Source organism: Ranitomeya variabilis, chromosome 4, assembly GCF_051348905.1.
Source record: "Ranitomeya variabilis isolate aRanVar5 chromosome 4, aRanVar5.hap1, whole genome shotgun sequence".
NCBI lineage: Eukaryota > Metazoa > Chordata > Amphibia > Anura > Dendrobatidae > Ranitomeya > Ranitomeya variabilis.
In genome coordinates, this window is record NC_135235.1 from 477,080,740 (window position 1) to 477,099,559 (window position 18,820).

The 18,820-nt window shown below is 42.3% G+C and overlaps 1 protein-coding gene across 3 annotated transcripts in view; it reads right to left on the reverse strand.

Moving 5' to 3' along the window:
* MXRA7 (matrix remodeling associated 7) overlaps positions 1-18,820 on the reverse strand; it is a 78,792-nt gene that overhangs the window by 35,389 nt on the left and 24,583 nt on the right. For all 3 annotated transcript variants that reach the window (XM_077251835.1, XM_077251836.1, XM_077251837.1), the window contains exon 2: positions 5,395-5,455. In XM_077251835.1, the coding sequence (XP_077107950.1) occupies positions 5,395-5,455 (61 nt within the window). The remainder of the gene's footprint in view (positions 1-5,394; positions 5,456-18,820) is intronic.

Genomic DNA, 18,820 nt, shown 5'->3' on the forward strand with positions numbered 1-18,820 from the left:
GGAAGTGAGACGTCAGGCTGGCACAAAACAGGCGCCGAAGTAAACCGGCGTTTCAACTCCTGGAAAGCCTCCACGGCAGCAGGAGCCCAGTTAGCTACATCGGAGCCCTTCTTGGTCATATCCGTCAAAGGTTTCACAATGCTAGAAAAATTAGCGATAAAACGACGGTAGAAGTTAGCGAAGCCCAAGAACTTCTGAAGACTCTTAACTGACGAGGGCTGAGTCCAATCAAGAATAGCTCGGACCTTGACTGGGTCCATCTCCACAGCAGAAGGGGAAAAAATGAACCCCAAAAAGGGAACCTTCTGTACACCAAAGAGACACTTTGAGCCCTTGACAAACAAAGAATTTTCACGCAAAATTTTAAAGACCAACCTGACCTGCTCCACATGCGAATCCCAATTATCAGAAAAAAACAAAATATCATCCAGATAAACAATCAAAAATTTATCCAGATACTTCCGGAAAATGTCATGCATAAAGGACTGAAAAACTGAAGGCGCATTGGAGAGCCCAAAAGGCATCACCAAGTACTCAAAATGACCTTCGGGCGTATTGAATGCGGTTTTCCATTCATCACCTTGCTTAATGCGCACAAGGTTGTACGCACCACGAAGGTCTATCTTGGTGAACCACTTGGCACCCTTAATCCGGGCAAACAAGTCAGACAACAGCGGTAAAGGATACTGAAATTTGACAGTGATCTTATTTAAAAGCCGATAATCAATACAAGGTCTCAAAGATCCGTCCTTTTTTGCCACAAAAAAGAATCCCGCACCAAGAGGGGAAGAAGACGGACGAATATGTCCTTTCTCTAGAGACTCCTTGATATATGAACGCATAGCGGTATGTTCAGGTACCGACAGATTAAACAGTCTTCCCTTAGGAAATTTACTGCCTGGGATCAAATCTATAGCACAGTCACAGTCCCTATGAGGAGGCAGTGCACTGGACTCAGACTCACTGAAGACATCCTGATAATCAGACAAATACTCCGGAACTTCCGAAGGCGTAGAAGAAGCAATAGACACAGGCAGGGAATCCCCATGAATACCACGACAGCCCCAACTTGAGACTGACATAGCCTTCCAGTCCAGGACTGGATTATGGGTCTGTAACCATGGCAGCCCTAAAACAACCAAATCATGCATTTTATGTAAAACCAGGAAACGTATCACCTCGCGGTGTTCAGGAGTCATGCACATGGTAACCTGTGTCCAATACTGCGGTTTATTTGCTGCCAATGGTGTAGCATCAATACCCCTAAGAGGAATAGGATTTTCTAATGGTTCAAGAGTAAAACCACAGCGCTTAGCAAATGAGAGATCCATGAGACTCAGGGCAGCACCTGAATCTACAAACGCCATGACAGGATAAGATGACAGTGAGCAAATCAAAGTTACAGACAGAATAAATTTAGGTTGCAAATTACCAACGGTGACAGGACTAACAACCTTAGCTATACGTTTAGAGCATGCTGAGATAACATGTGTAGAATCACCACAGTAGTAGCACAAGCCATTCCGGCGTCTATGAATTTTCCGCTCATTTCTAGTCAGGATTCTATCACATTGCATTAAATCAGGTGTCTGTTCAGACAACACCATGAGGGAATTTGCGGTTTTTCTATCACATTGCACCGAATTAGGTGTCTGTTCAGACAACACCATGAGGGAATTTGCGGTTTTGCGCTCCCGCAACCGCCGGTCAATTTGAATAGCCAGTGCCATAGTATCATTCAGACCTGTGGGAATGGGAAAACCCACCATAACATTCTTAATGGCTTCAGAAAGGCCATTTCTAAAATTAGCGGCCAGTGCACACTCGTTCCAATGTGTCAGCACGGACCATTTCCGAAATTTTTGGCAATACACTTCAGCCTCGTCCTGCCCCTGAGACATAGCCAGCAAGGCTTTTTCTGCCTGAATCTCAAGATTGGGTTCCTCATAAAGTAAACCGAGCGCCAGAAAAAACGCATCAAGATCAGCCAATGCCGGATCTCCTGGCGCCAGCGAAAAAGCCCAATCCTGAGGGTCGCCCCGTAAGAACGAAATAACAATTTTTACTTGCTGAGCAGAATCTCCAGATGAACAGGGTCTCAGGGACAAAAACAATTTACAATTATTCACGAAATTCCTAAACTTAAACCTGTCTCCGGAAAACAGTTCAGGAATCGGTATTTTAGGTTCTGACCTAGGATTTCTGATAACATAGTCTTGTATGCCCTGCACACGAGTAGCCAGCTGGTCCACACTTGTAATCAAGGTCTGGACATTCATGTCTGCAGCAAGCATAGCCACTCTGAGGTAAAGGGGAAGAAGAAAGAAAAAAAAAAAAAACTCAGAATCTTCTTTCTTATAATCCCTCTTCTGCAATGCATTAAACATTTAATACTGGCCTGGCAAACTGTTATGACCCCAATGGCGAGGGTCTCAGAGGAACGTGGTAGTCTGCAGAGTACAAAAATCCAGCTCATAGGGCAGTGGTAACTGGGTTGACCATATATCTACTCCTAACGCCAACACTAGAAGTAGCCGGGGATCATTCCTACGTTGATTCTAGATGACACGCGCCAGCCGGAGAATCTAGCTACCCCTAGTAGAGGAAAACAAAGACCTTTCTTGCCTCCAGAGAAGGGGACCCCAAAGCTGGATAGAAGCCCCCCACAAATAATGACGGTTAGGTAAGAGGAAATGACAAACACAGAAATGAACCAGGTTTAGCACAGAGAGGCCCGCTTACTGATAGCAGAATAAAGAAAAGTAACTTATATGGTCAACAAAAACCCTATCAAAATCCACACTGGAAATTCAAGAACCCCCGAACCGTCTAACGGTCCGGGGGGAGAACACCAGCCCCCCTAGAGCTTCCAGCAAAGGTCAGGATATAGATTAGGAACAAGCTGGACAAAAATACAAAACCAAAACAAATAGCAAAAAGCAGACTTAGCTGATATAACTGGAACCAGGATCAGTAGACAAGAGCACAGCAGACTAGCTCTGATAACTACGTTGCCAGGCATTGAACTGAAGGTCCAGGGAGCTTATATAGCAACACCCCTAACTAACGACCCAGGTGCGGATAAAAGGAATGAAAGAAAAACCAGAGTCAAAAAACTAGCAACCACTAGAGGGAGCAAAAAGCAAATTCACAACACGTCTGGTGCATTATACTATATAGAGGCTATCTAGGGGGCCATCATACAGTGTGGAGATTACAGTGTTTGAGATTTCAAACAGTTTGGGGGATACTAAGAGGTCAGTATATATAAAATGAGGGGGCATTAGACTGTATATAAGAGAGCATCATTCTGTGTATAGGGGAGATGTACAAGGGGAGACTCGGGACATTATTAAATGTAAAGTGGGCACTTATTATTATAGGGGAACTCAGGTTACTGTGACTGTCAAAGGGGCACACAGGCAATATTTCTTTCTAGGGTGCACAATGTGGGCACTGTTTTCTAGGGCACTTGCTATATTCTAGAGGGTTGCTTTAGAATTTAGAGGGCACACAGAACCACACAGCAGGTGCAATAATAGGGACACATATGGCAGCAGCAGGTCAGCATTGGGGTATCAGCAGGATGAGGAGTTTTTGCAGGTTGGGAATAGATGGGGACGGTGCTGAAAATATGAGACGTCAAATGTGTCTTTGTTGTATTCTCTTCAGACGAGTCATGGCTGGAATAAGTTGTCAAGTCGGTCTGAGCCAGATGGAAAAGACTTGACAAGTGAACGACTCCTTCAGAAAGAATGGCAACTGTAACTGTGCTGTGATCTCTTATATGTTCTGCAGGAATGGTAGGTATCCACCACTGACCATATGGCGGTAATATCAATATTGGTCTTTATATAAAAACTATTTTCAGCAACAGGGCGGACATCTGCTGAGGTTCTCCTCCACTATTAGGGTGCGTCATACAGTTGTAATCAAGGTTACCCAGTTAGGGGCCCACTCAGAAGTTTTGCCCCCCCCCGAACCAAAACCCTAGCTACGCCTCTGTCTAAGATAATTGTTTCATGATAATCATGCGGTTTAAACATGATGAGCAAAACGGTTGTTCGTCGGGTGAAATGTCTTTTTGTGCTGTACAAAAGATCATCTTTCTAAACAGGACTTGCATTGCCGAAAATAATGGAGGCCTATGAGCAATGAACTATCTATCACTGATCTCTCAGTGCACATCTGATTAGCGGTCTGACTGTGTAAAGCGGCTATTAAATGAATACTGATCAGTAAATATTTATTGGTCGGCTGTCGTTCCATGCCACAAAATTGGTTGGTACAACTGCACCTTAATGCACTGATATGTAAGTCCCGGACAGTCCTTTTAACACATCAACAAAGATGCCATTGGCAGAATGGAATTTTTTTTCCTGTGAATTTAAAGTTGGCAGAAAAATGCTTGGCTAGGTGGAGAAAAGGTCTTATCAGTAATCAAATTCTGCATAGTAATATATCATAGAGCTGCAGGACTGACAAAGGCCCCATTGTTGGGATAAGAAGAGCTCTATACAGACACCTATGGTGAAAGCCATCTTATACACAAAAGCTTCAATTGAGCTTTCTCGTTAGTGTCTGTTTGTTAGCAAACACACTGGAAATGACAAAGAACCTGGAGCCATTTCCTTCTGTATCCGGCTATGAATGGAGATGGAGAGGAATTGCACATACTCGAACCCCACTCTAATCAGAAGAGGCTCAGCGGCACCTGCTTTTTGGGATCACTGAAGCGTATGACCCCCAGTTTGGTTGGCTGAAGTGGCGCAATTACTGTATAGGACACATAATTAGACACTGTATGATTTATATTGTTTGCAAAGTGTCAAAATATTCCACAGAAACACACACATTAGGGGTAATATTATAGGACGGCAATTAATTAGAGGAAATAAGATTCATGACATTTTTATTACATTTGCTTTTTTTGTGAAATATTTGTATTATTTCTCTGAATCTATAGTGTGCACAGTATGATTTGCAGAACTAAATCTATAACAAAAGGCAGCCACATAGGGGCCCAAGAGGTAAGGGGACCGCAGCTACCTCCAAAGCAGGTGGAATTCTGCATTATGATGATCTATTTGATTGCATAAGCCTCATATATTGTTCTTGCACAGGGGCTCCTTCTGTCTGAGCGTGAAGTCACTGTACATCTTTGAGAATCTGTCAATTTTAGCTCCTTTCCTGTACAAATGTATTGATTATTAGACAAAGTCATCCATTATTCATCCAATGAACTGAATAAATAATAAGCTTTCATTCTACAGAACACAGTCCTATTCAGAAAACATGCTGAAACCACGGCAGTCATCATGACACCCAAGAATGGATGTATAACGGGAGGTAGGATATGCGCCATGATTGCAACATCCAGGACAACTCACTCACCTGCGTCATCTGCTTCGCTGATCTTCAAAACCTTATCACTTTCTGTTTCAAAGTCATCTTCCTGCAAGATAAAAAGACATGGACGTTACTGAAGTAGTTCAAGGTCCATATCACAAAACCATCGATTCAGAAGAAAGCCCGATCCCACAGTAACATAGTAACAGAGTTATCAAGGCCGAAAAAAGACATTTGTTCATCCAGTTCAGCCTATATTCCGTCGGAATAAATCCCCAGATCTACGTCCTTCTAAAGTACCTAATAGCTGTAAGATACAATATTCTTACGCTCCAGGAAGACATCCAGGAATCTCTTGAACCCCTCGACTGAGTTCACCATCACCACCTCCTCAGGCAGTACAGTATCCTAGTGTTGATGGAGGCCCATCTGGTGCCACCTGTGTTATGCCCTCTACAGTTACCCTTTTATGATCCTCCAATTTATATGCTAAAACTCTTACACCACCATCTTAAATGTATGTACAGGGTTTATTTTAAGGTCATTGGTCTTCAAGTACCCCTAGATCCCAAACTTTATTTGCTCAATATCCCACCGTTTCAGATTACCCAGAAATCCAGACATCTTTTGCTACACATGACCACTACTAGATGTCTGATGGCATGTAAATGGAAGCTGAGTCAACCTCCATTAAATAATGTGTTACACATGCGTAACAACATGTGCGAAGCATGGAATACCTTACAGCCCTGTTAAATAACACAATTAAGGGGTCTTGACTCCTTTGGACAGATACCGGATACAAAGGGATTGCTAATGTACATTGTTATGAAAACTAGTTCATGTATTACCTGACTAATTAGAATTGTCCTTTACTTCCTCCCCCCATGGCCCCTGTCCTGTCTTGTCATTGTCCAGATCTAAAGGTACCGTCACATTAAGCGACGCTGCAGCGATAGCGACAACGATGCCGATCGCTGCAGCGTCGCTGTTTGATCGCTGGGGAGCTGTCACACAGACCGCTCTCCAGCGACCAACGATGCCGAGGTCCCCGGGTAACCAGGGTAAACATCGGGTTGCTAAGCGCAGGGCCGCGCTTAGTAACCCGATGTTTACCCTGGTTACCAGCGTAAAAGTAAAAAAAACAAACAGTACATACTCACCCAGCGTCCCCCAGCTTCTGCTTCCTGACACTGACTGAGCTCCGGCCCTAACAGCACAGCGGCTTTCACTTTCGGGCCGGCGCTCAGTCAGTGTCAGGAAGCAGACGCTGGGGGAGGTATGACGCTGGGTGAGTATGTACTGTTTGTTTTTTTTACTTTTACGCTGGTAACCAGGGTAAACATCGGGTTACTAAGCGCGGCCCTGCGCTTAGTAACCCGATGTTTACCCTGGTTACCAGTGTAAAACATCGCTGGTATCGTTGCTTTTGGTGTCAAACACAACGATACACGGCGATCGGACGACCAAATAAAGTTCTGGACTTTATTCAGCGACCAGCGACATCACAGCAGGATCCTGATCGCTGCTGCGTGTCAAACTAAACGATATCGCTAGCCAGGACGCTGCAACGTCACGGATCGCTGGCGATATCGTTTAGTGTGACGGTACCTTAAATATAAGATGTGAGCTCTTAAGTGTTGAGTTCCTTCATTGTTGATGATAGATTATTAAATGTAGTACTGCTTCCATCTTGAGTTTTGTGTTATTCTATAACTTTATTTTGAAAATTAAATAAAAATCCAGTTATAAAAAAAACATGCATGTATAGGGTTTCCATGAGGTGCATGTAAGTGTTTTGTCTTCTGTTCTTGGTCTACTTGACAGATTTATTTGCCTTCTAGACAAATATATAGTAGGAATTTCTACTGGTCTGAACTGGCAACCTGATCCATAATGTATTAACTGGGGCAAGGCTTCACATATATTCTGCTATCGGAGGTTTGCGACCACCATAAAGCTTAAAATTATTTGTATAGCAGGTTTTTTTTGCAATTGTATATTTCTGTGTGGAACTGTATGATGGTATTATTGAACCACTAAATGGTATCTAAGGGGTAATGTTTCTCCTTGTAGAGAGTGACAAGCCTGGCATGCCAAAGTGAGGAGGCTTAAAAGCCTTCCAATGTTCCTATGGGAAAATTAAATATGTAAGTTGCCTCTTCAGAAAGGAAGAAGACTTGAACTCTAGTGCCAGTTATTGTAAGTAGCAATCCTAAAAGTCAATAACAATCCTTTAACCAGCCTTGCCGTATGACTTACAATAAAAGCCAAACAAGAATCTCAATTGGCAGACACAGTGTTTCAGGGTACTGCCCCTCATCAGTGTATAGTATGAGATCTTATCTGGCTGTATGAGAGGCTTATTAGTGGGACCTAGCCTGGCATGCCAATGTGAGGAGGCTTATAAGCATTGTAATGAGCATCATATAGTATTGTTTGTAACTGCACAGTATATTACTTTTGCAGCGTATGGTATCATTGTAATATTAGATTGTTGACTCTATAGGTACAAGTGCTTCTCACTAAATTAGAATATCATCAAAACGTTAATTTATTTCAGTTCTTCAACACAAAACGTGAGTCTCATATATGATATAGAGTCATTACAAACAGAGTGATGTATTTCAAATGTTTATTTCTGTAAAAGTTGATGATTATGGCTTACAGCCAATGAAAACCCAAAGGACATTTTCTCAGTAAATTAGAATACTTTATAACACCAGCTTTAAAAATGATATTAAAATCCGAAATGTTGGCCTACCGAAATGTATGTTCAGTAAATGCACTCAATACTTGATCGGGGCTCCTTTTGCATCAATTACTGCATCAATACAGCATGGCATGAAGGCGATCAGTCTGTGGCACTGCTGAGATAATATGGAAGTGTGGCGCCCGAGAGTCCTGGTCGTCACAGTGGTATTGCTTTCCTCCCGGGGAGAGTGATGCAATGTTTGGAGGCAAGGAAGGATAACTGCATCCAGGTATCACAAACATGCAACACATTCACACTCCAGGCCACCAGGGGGAGCTTCTGACCCTATTTACTAGGTGACTCCCCATATATAAGGTAGTTTTGGAGGGAAAGGTCAGTTCAGTTCCTGTCAGAGAGACAGAGGGGAAGGAAGCAGATAGATGTGCTAGAGAAGAGAGACTGACAGAAGGGAGCTAGTCAAGGAACATCAGCTGAGGCGGAGCTGGTACGATAGGAGAATAGCTGAGCAGACGTGGGGGTCTGCAGCTCCTGGCAGAAAGAGGAAACAGAAGGATAGAACATCGTTCAGTTAGTTCCAGACAGCCGTCTGAGGATGACAGAGGTAGTAAGGACCTCTACGCCTTACGGCGTCATACGGGTTTTGTCCTATCCTATATGGGGGACAGAGAGAGAGAGACACCACGTCTGTGAGGCCCTTATTTGAAATTTATGCAGTAAGGGACTACACTACTACAGCGCAAGGGAAGGCTATTGATTTCCACCTGGACAAGGGTACTCTGGACTAATCATGTCATGATTAAGGGAGCTTAGTCTCCAGAAACGCGTTGAGATTCTTACCCATATGGCTTGTGCTGAAGTCTGTATCCTCTATGCTCAATAGTATGTGAATAAAGAAAACACTTTTTTACGGATTCGGTGAAGCTGGACATTCTTTTCTTTTTGGACTCTATACGCCTGAGCACAGCGGGTCCGTGCTCCCGAGGATTGGTTTATGCATCACGGGTGAGCTGGTTTATATTTCTACTCTGGACTTGCCTCCAAACCGGCCGGACTCTGCCTGCCCTGTGGTCTGGTGCTCTGGACTGTGGATGCTGAAGTTTTCAGTAAAGGTAAAGAGACTGCAACCTTGTGTCCTCGTTCTTCACTGCACCGCTCACCATTCTACCATCTACACACTGGGAAGCCCTGGGGATATACTTCACCTGTAGGAAGGTATACCATCTAGCTGCCATAACATCACCCCAGCGGACCCCTTAAAGCAGAGTCGGTCATCCTGACCGAATACCACAGGTGGCATCACGAATATAAACTTTATCCCTTTAAAGACCTTTCCCCTTTTACATGGACATCCCAGGGCCACGGACCGGGGTAAGCCACCGTGACATCCCCCTGTGAACCGCAGGACCCAGTTCCGAGTACCCCCTTGCCCTGAAGAGGTGCTCCAGAAGCCCAGGTTGCTTTGACAGCAGTCTTCAGCTCGTCTGCTTAGATTCCCGATGGGGTTAAGGTCAGGCAAGTTTGCTGGCCAATCAAGCACAGTGATTCTGTTGTTTTTAAACCAGGTACTTTTGGCAGTGAAGACAGGTACCAAGTCCTGCTGGAAAATGAAATTTCCATCTCCAAATTTCCTCTCTCAGCAGAGGGAAGCATGAAGTACTCTAAAATTTCCTGGTAGACAGCTGCGCTGACTTTGGTCTTAATGAAATACAGTGGACATACACCAGCTGATGACATGGCTCCCAAAACCATCACTGTTTGTGGAAACTTCACACTAGACCTCAAGCAGCTTGGATTGTGGCCTCTCCACTCTTCCTCCAGACTCTGGGACCTTGATTTAAAAATGAAATGCGAAATTTACTTTCATCTGAAAACAACACCGAGGCCCACTGAGCAACAGTCCCGTTCTTTTTCTCTGTGGCCCAGGTAAGACGCTTCTGGCGTTGTCCATTGGTCATGAGTGGCTTGACATAAGGAATGTGACACTTGAAGTCCATGTCCTGGACTGAATACGTCTGTGTGTGGTGGTTCTTGAAGCAATAACTCCAGCATTAGTCCACACCTTGTGAATCTCCCCCCAAATTTTTCAATGGCCTTTTCTTAGCAATCATTTCAAGGCTACTGTTATCCCAGTTGCTTGTGCACCTTTTTCTACCACATTTTTTTCCTTCCACTCAACTTTCCATTAATATACTTGGATACAGCACTTTGTGAACAGCCAGCTTCTTTAGCTTTTGTGGCTTATCCTCCTTGTGGAGTGTGTCAAGGACTGCCTTCTGAACATCTGTTAAGTCAGCAGTCTTTCCCATAATTTTAGAGCCTACTGAAACACACTAAAGGTACCTTCACATTAAGCGACGCTGCAGCGATACAGGCAACGATGCCGATCGCTGCAGCGTCGCTGTTTGATCGCTGGGGAGCTGTCACACAGACCGCTCTCCAGCGACCAACGATGCCGAGGTCCCCGGGTAACCAGGGTAAACATCGGGTTGCTAAGCGCAGGGCCGCGATTAGTAACCCGATGTTTACCCTGGTTACCAGCGTAAAATGTAAAAAAAACAAACAGTACATACTTACATTCGCGTCCCCCGGCGTCCGCTTCCTGCACTGACTGACTGACTGCCGGCAGTAGCAGGGCACAGCGGTGACGTCACCGCTGTGCTGTGCTTTCACTTTCACTTTGCGGCGCTCAGTCAGTGTGGGAAGCAGACGGCGGGGGATGCGAATGTAAGTATGTACTGTTTGTTTTTTTTACATTTTACACTGGTAACCAGGGTAAACATCGGGTTACTAAGCGCGGCCCTGCGCTTAGTAACCCGATGTTTACCCTGGTTACCAGTGTAAAATATCGCTGGTATCGTTGCTTTTGCTGTCAAACACAACGATACACGGCGATCGGACGACCAAATAAAGTTCTGAACTTTAACCAACGACCAGCGATATCACAGCAGGATCCTGATCGCTGCTGCGTGTCAAACTAAACGATATCGCTAGCCAGGACGCTGCAACGTCACGGATCGCTAGAGATATCGTTACAAAGTCGTTTCGTGTGAAGGTACCTTAAGGGACCTTTTTAAATGTTTAGGAAGGCTTTGCAGGTGCTTTTTTGTTAATTATTCTAATTTACTGAGATAATGACTTTTGGGTTTTCATTGGCTGTAAGCCATAATCATCAACAAAAACAGAAATAAACACTTGAAATAGATCACTCTGTTTGCAATGATTCTATATAATAAATGAATTTCACTTTTTGTATTGAAGAACTGAAATAAATTCACTTTTTGATCATATTCTAATTTAGTGAGAAGCACTAGTATGTTTTTTGTCACAATTTTTTGGGCACTATACCGTGTAGTACTTACAACTAGTCACTGTATAATATGACTATTTCTATACAGTATGACGGTATGCCATAATGGGAATGTCCACTGAAGATTATCAACAGGTCATCATCCAACATACGGCTAGCCCAAATCATTAAAATAACATGATTGCCAAAATAAAAGAAAAGTTCATACAATTTTTGGTTAAGTGGGGTAAGGGCTATGGCTATGATAAATGCAGGGTTGGACTAACCCTCCAGCAAAAACAATTCTGAGGTCATTTCTGTACAGAACATTGGCATGCCTCGTTTAAATTATATTATAAATCATATTGCTATTATGCTGCATATCACCTGGTTCTCCTTTACTGGATCTTTAGGACTCAATCATATCTAGAACATGAGGCCATTGCTGAATTCTTCAATTAAGGATGAGTCAAGTGAATCTTAGGCTAGGTTCACATTGCGTTAGTGGCATCCGTTTAATTGATCCGTTACTAAGCGACATTAACGCAATGTAACGGGTACATTAGGTCTAATGAACAGCGAACGGACGCGTTTGCTGTGCATAGACCTCTATTACTAACGCATGCCAACGCAATGCTACCATGTGTTAGCGCAATCGTAGAAAAAAGGGAATTTGGGCATCAGCGTTAGCACATCCGTTTAACAGATCCGTTAAACGGATGCCACTAACGCGATGTGAACCTAGCCTTAGAAAAGTTATTAGTGCACACAAAAACGGAAATGTACTACAAAAATAAAAAATCAATTGGTATAATTTCGCTACGCTGCCATGAAAAGGTAGACAAAGCCCAGCTATCACACTCTGTTGTCGGTCATTCTTGATCTTCACTGCTCATGGTATCTTGTGATATCAGAAGATTGACACATCATATATGCATAAATCTTAATTTAGTCAACCAGTATAGTTATTTAGAGCAGAAGATTCCTAGATTTTTTAATAAATTGCCCTTGGCATGCCTATGTGTTATCTGGCTATAAAGTCTTTTTAGTTAGTGAACAGCACAGACTTTCAGAATTATCTTTTTCTCACAAATGACATTTATTCCTCCTATCTTTCTCAAATTGCTCTCTGTATATACTCACTTCTAAATTTCAATTGAATTCTGTATAATTTGTTTCCTAATGAGATCAAAGAATAATGACCCTGGTTTGTCACAAGGCAGTTCACCTTGTTCTTCTGCTATTGTACTTGGGCATTCAGCTGTTACTTGTCCCAATAAATCCTTGTGTATATAAGAATGTTAATATCTGAACTAATGTCTCCTGGAACTTTTTGGATGCAGGTAAATAATCCTAGAAAGCAATGACGACAAACAGGGGTGTAACTATATGGGATGTGGAGGTTATATTCACTATACTGGAACTTGGGATGGTCCAATGGTCCTTCTATCCCAAGAAAGGACACCAGTAAGGTACCGTATATACAATAATATTATAATCCTGTTACAGATTTTACAATGCAACCTGGAATTTCAGACTACAGGAGTAACAGTGCGTCAGCTACCTACCATACTAAGGGCTCGTGTACCTGACCATCGGACGAGTGCTATCCATCATTTTCATGGATAGCATTTGCCCCCATGTTATTCTATGAGGCAATGCGATATTTACCTCTTGGTTCAAGGAACAAAATCGCAGCATGCATGATATGTCTCCGATTTTCAGACCACACTTGGCAATTTAAATATATGGGCCCATGGGAAACATCAGACCTCAATTGGATGACATCCTAGAATGGTCCGATTTTCACAGACAGACTGAATGCAGAAGATGGAGAAACTATTTTTGGTCCACGTCCAAGAAAATCTGATCACATTCTTATTACCCTCTATTCAAACTCTGCTCAGAGCGTGATTAGCACAATCAGACCATTTTTTTCCGATGAGAGAAAATCGATCATGTGACCCTCACCTAACATCAATCTATTAATAAAAGGAAAATGATCAATAAAAGTGCGACTGCAGAAATATTTTGGACTGATATTGGTGGAGGATGAGGCTATATGGTGACTTTGGCTATGACACCTGTCACGCAGCCATAGTTCGCTAGGTTCACTGCTACATTGCCATGCTATACAAGTAAATGAGGTCGAACAATCAAGTCACAAGAAGGTCAGCCTTGGGTGGTTGCAATGTGACTCCATTCAGTTATATTGCACTGAGATGTAGCAGTAACACCTAGCAAACTTTGGTCATGCAACAAGGGTCGTGACCAAAGTCACCGCGTAGCCCCAACCTAAGTGAATCTACGAATAACTGTAAATTTACAAGTCCATACAGCAAACATCTACCAGCATCTCCATGATTTTATCTGTTCCACTGGAGTATGGTGAACTGGTGCAAATGGGTAATCGATGTAGCAGTCAACATTTTCCAATAAAAATAGAAAGTATTCCAGCTTCATAACGTCCAAAGGTTTATTAAATCTTTAAAAATGTATTAGAATTTTGTAATACATATATAGAGATTTAATAATAAACCATTGGATTTTATGAAGCTGGAATACTTTTTATTTTTATGCACTGCAAGTGGAGCAAACCGTTTTTCCTTGCTTCTACACACCGAGCGCCGCTATAGGTGAGCTGGTTTAAAATCTCTCTCAACATTTTCCAATCTGTCTGCCATGGCTGCTGTGGATGCTGTGACATGGAAAGATTTGGAGAGTGGAATGTACTACAAAGATTTTGAAATGTTCAATATATGTTATCTGCTCGGTCAACAAGTGGCAGCAGCTGTGACAGCTGCCTTTACATGACCTATGGGTCCTATCAGAAGGCTTGTTACAAGCACAGGACAGCCAAAACAACAGAAGAATGTCCTAATGACAGCTGAATGCATGTGGCATCAGAGCAAGAGGGGAAAAAAAGCAGGAACCAAAACAATCCACAAATAGTTTCCAGAACCATGCATACATTATTTCGTAGGATATGCAAATCCTCTTTAGGCCGGGATCACACTTGCGAGAAACTCGCACGAGTCTCGCATCTCAATACGCGGCACTGCCGTCGGCACTCGGGACCGGAGTGTGCGGCTGCATGTATTTCTATGCAGCTGAATGCTCCGGTCCGAGTGTGGGCGGCAGTGCCGGGTCTTGAGATGCGAGACTCGTGCGAGTTTCTCGCAAGTGTGATCCCAGCCTTAAAGAGAAGCTATCAGCAGAAAAAGACCTGTCCTTAAAGCGAACCTGTCATCAAGATTTTGCTAAATAAACTACAGACACTGTCAAGTTGGCGCCGTTACTCTGATTAAAATGACACCTGGGGTGAAGAAATCCATCTTGTGGTTGTTGTTTAATCTGTATTTGAAGTTTTCAGTTAATGAGATTTTCGTGCTGGGCGGCCTGTGGGGGTCTTTACGTGGTAGTCTGAGAACATAATCATCTGTATGGGCTTAAATGACAGATCACTGATCCTTCAGTGACCTGCCCCTATGTTAAATACTGTATATATTAGTATTAGCTTTGAAAAAAAAATGACCTCTAGAAAAATGGAGCCATGGGCGGCCCCTGAGCAGTAGCATCTGTCTATTACCGATAGATGCTACTGTGCATGCTCTCAATTCCCCAGTGGAAGGGGCTTTTGCAGATTTAGAGCATCGCTTGATGATAGATGCTACTGCGCAGGCTCTGCCACCAGTGCCATTTTGCTGTAGGTAAATTTTTTTTTTGAAAGCCAACACTATTATATGCAGTATGTAAAATAGGAGGCAGGTCATTTAAGCCCATAAGGAGGCATATGTAAGCAGAGCATCAAATAAAGACCTGCCCCTTTAACTGAAAACTGCAAATACAGATTAAACAACCACAAGACTGATTTAATCAAAGTCATGTGACAGCTTCTTTTTTTGCGGGACGAGATGACGTTTTTATTTTGGGCACATGACTTTTTTTTTATTACTTTTTATTCTGATTTTTGGGAAGTAGAATGAACAAAAAACAGTAATCCAGGAATTGTTTTCTGGGGGGTCTTTTTATACCGTTCCATGTGTGGTAAAATTGATGAGGCAGTTTTATTCTTCGGGTCAGTACGATTACAGCGATACCACATTCATATTTTGTTTATGTTTTGGCGCTTTTACACAATATAAACTATTTTATAGAAAAAATTATTATTTTTGCATCACTTAATTCTGAGAGCTAGAACTTGTTTATTTTTCCACTGATGGAGATTTATGAGCTTTACAGTAGAGCTGACACCAGCACCCAATCGCGGCGCCGAATATACATTTCTCTTTGAGGGAATGCAGCCCCGCAGAGCAGTATATATACGGCGCATGTCAGGAAGGAGTTAAATCAAGATTTTTTGTGACATATATTTTTTTTCGTTGGTAGTGAGTTTTTTTTTCATATTTTTATATAAAAAAAATAGTAGTCTTGCAATTTTCACACTTATTCTTCGTGTCATTTCAAGAAGAGTTTACAGCAGTTTCCTTATCATCAGAGGCATGATAATAATGACAGGCAACACCTTTATACACAGCTGATAACACAAGATCCATCCATTACAATAGGTGATGTCACATCTGACCCTGCTCCTCCTCCCTCCACAATGACACTTGTACAGGCTTATTAGATACTTCAAAACAAAAGATAGGGTCAGGGTCTGATAATTTATTTATTTAACTCACTTATTTAGAGCCATTAATTCCACAACGCTTTACGGACAACATCATTGTGGCTATGCACGTATTATTTCCCCCCCAAAAAGGAAAAAGGCCCTATTGACCAATTTGTAAATTTAAATTTTTTATTTTGAATACAAATTCTCTATGTAAAGAAAAATAACTAGAAAATCTGATTTAATCAATACGTCATTTTCTGATGATAGCTTCCCTCCAACAGCTTTTGCATGGTCGATGTCTTCTGTAGAAATGGCATCGTTAGTCGGATAGAAACACTTCGGCCTCACCACTTGAAGCCGACGAGCCCATCATAGTTTTATTCTGAACCTCTGATTGTAAATAGATGATATTCTATTGCAAATAGGTAACATTTAATTTACTAAATGTGAATCGGATACTGATGCTAATTGTCCAAATGAATTCAGTCTCCTTGATGGAGGATAGATGAGTAGATTCCAGTTAACTAAGTGCCCCATTTACTCAGTAAGATTATCATGCCCAAGTAGTCTGTTTCCTGATAATGTTGTAGTCTAAACAGGCTGCTGATCACCCAATGAATGAGCCAGGAGCTTGTTGGTCCAATTAAATGATCTTTTACACGGCACAAAAGATCATCGTTTTCGGCAGCACATCATCCTGTGTCAACTAATGCTGCCGAGAACAACAGTAAATTATGCGCACGAAATGATCTATTACAGATTTTTCAATGGACATAGCTAAAAGTGATCTGCCTGTGTGAACAGGCTATTAAAAGCACTGCTGTGATTGGTAGATATTTACCGATCGTGAGTCGTTTAATACCGTAAATCGAGTGGTGTACACTCACCTTAACTCAACATTACTGTTCCCTAACTCCAGACCATATGGCTCCCAAAAGATCATGATTTCCTTAGGACTGCACATCGGATGGAATTATTACCTAATACTAATAAAATCCAGAAACCGTGATCTGCCGGCGGCTCTTGAGGACTGGAGTTGGGGAAACCTGTTCTACATTGTACATTAGTATATATGTTCAAAGAAACACGGCTGAATCGATGTGCATAAATTAGTCCCTGATGACACACTCACAGATACTGGAATAAATGGCTTGTCTGAGCACACCCAAAGCAAAAAGAGCTCCACATTCAATGTATACTCAAGGAAGGCAATCAATATAGAGGAATAAATGTGATATGAAGGAAGTTCCAAGAGAATGAAATCATTCTTTATTTCTCCATACACGTAAAAACAGCAACGTTTAAACCTATATCAGCTTAAAGAAGACCATATTGGTCACAACAACGCTGTTTTATGTGTATGGAGAAATAAAGAATTGCTTTTACTTCTGAAACTTCCTGGAGAACACCGTCTTCACTTGGCACACACTCAAAGGTGCTATCCTGACCTCAACTTTACGAACACAGCCCTGTGTACTCAGATTGTTAAGGGCGATCACCAGTAGACCATGGTATCTGCCCACGTTAGCCTGGTACTGTAGATGAGTAATTTATCATGCTCCTTAGACATGACGCTGACTCCCTTTAGGAACACCCTCGAGGAAAGTAGGTGTAATACTTCATACTTCAATATGAATATATTACACATGAGGCAGGACTTATTATCCTACAATCTACTCTTACATCGTTTTGCTTATTGTGTTCCATTTTTGGACTTGGCGATAAAAAAGGAACTAACCAGGAACAATGGTAGATAACATCGATGCCAGGGCGATTTGTTGTGTATTATATCAGGCTGGAAAGGGAGATAACCTGTACCACAATGACATGCAGTTCATTCACTGAGGCAGGGCAGATCAGCTGTAGATATATTTCGGGTCTATTACAAATATAGCGTAAAGCAAATAGCTGAAGTCAGACAAATAGGCATTGTGTATGTGATGACAGACAGGAAAATTGGGTGAGGTGGCGTTTCTTGGCGGTCAAGACTGTAAATCAGAGTATTGCCTTTCGAGTTTGTGCACAGAATGCAATACTAATCTGTGTGAAAGCAGATCAATTCCGAAAACCTGATCAATTCCATCCAAATATATACTAGCACAACATCAAGGCTCCTCTCTGGCCGAAGCTGCAGTCTGCCTCTCTTTTACAGCAAAGGACTCTTCTATAGCCATAGGCGCACACCCCATTGACACCTGACTCCTTATATCAGCTCCCCCTTTTCTCCTCTGACAAGGATGTCATAGAGAGGTGCCCCTTTCATTCTTCTTCCTGGTCACAGGGGTCCCACATGCTCTATTCCAATCTAGAACACCACCTTCACACAGTCAAGGCGCTCCAGGTAAACACTGAGTCCTTATTACTGTTCCAGTACTAAGTTTCCAATACAGATGATATTGAGAGAAAGATACGGCAACTGTGTTTTCTAACAGATGATACTTTAGTTCTTCGAGAGATAAGCTGCTGCCAGAAGAGTCTGCCAGCGCCTCTATAATAGAGAATACAACAGTGCTTGGCCAAACCAATTGTTCCTGGTATGGGTGAGCCATCCAGCTATCTATTGCATAATGGGGGCTTAAAGGGAACTTGTCAGCAGATTTTTGCTATGTAACCTAAAGAGAGCATGATATTGGGGCTAAAACACTGAATTCATTGATGTGTCACTTATTGTTTACATACAATAAATGTTTTATCACCAGGATATTGTCACTGCCAGAATCGGTGTTCACAATCCTGCTAGACCGCTAACATCCCCTCCTCTTATAAACAACTAAATGTTAATAGACAATATGCATAGAGATCCTGGTGTGGGAGGGGTTAGCTTTCTCGGCTCTGCTATATGCTACATATA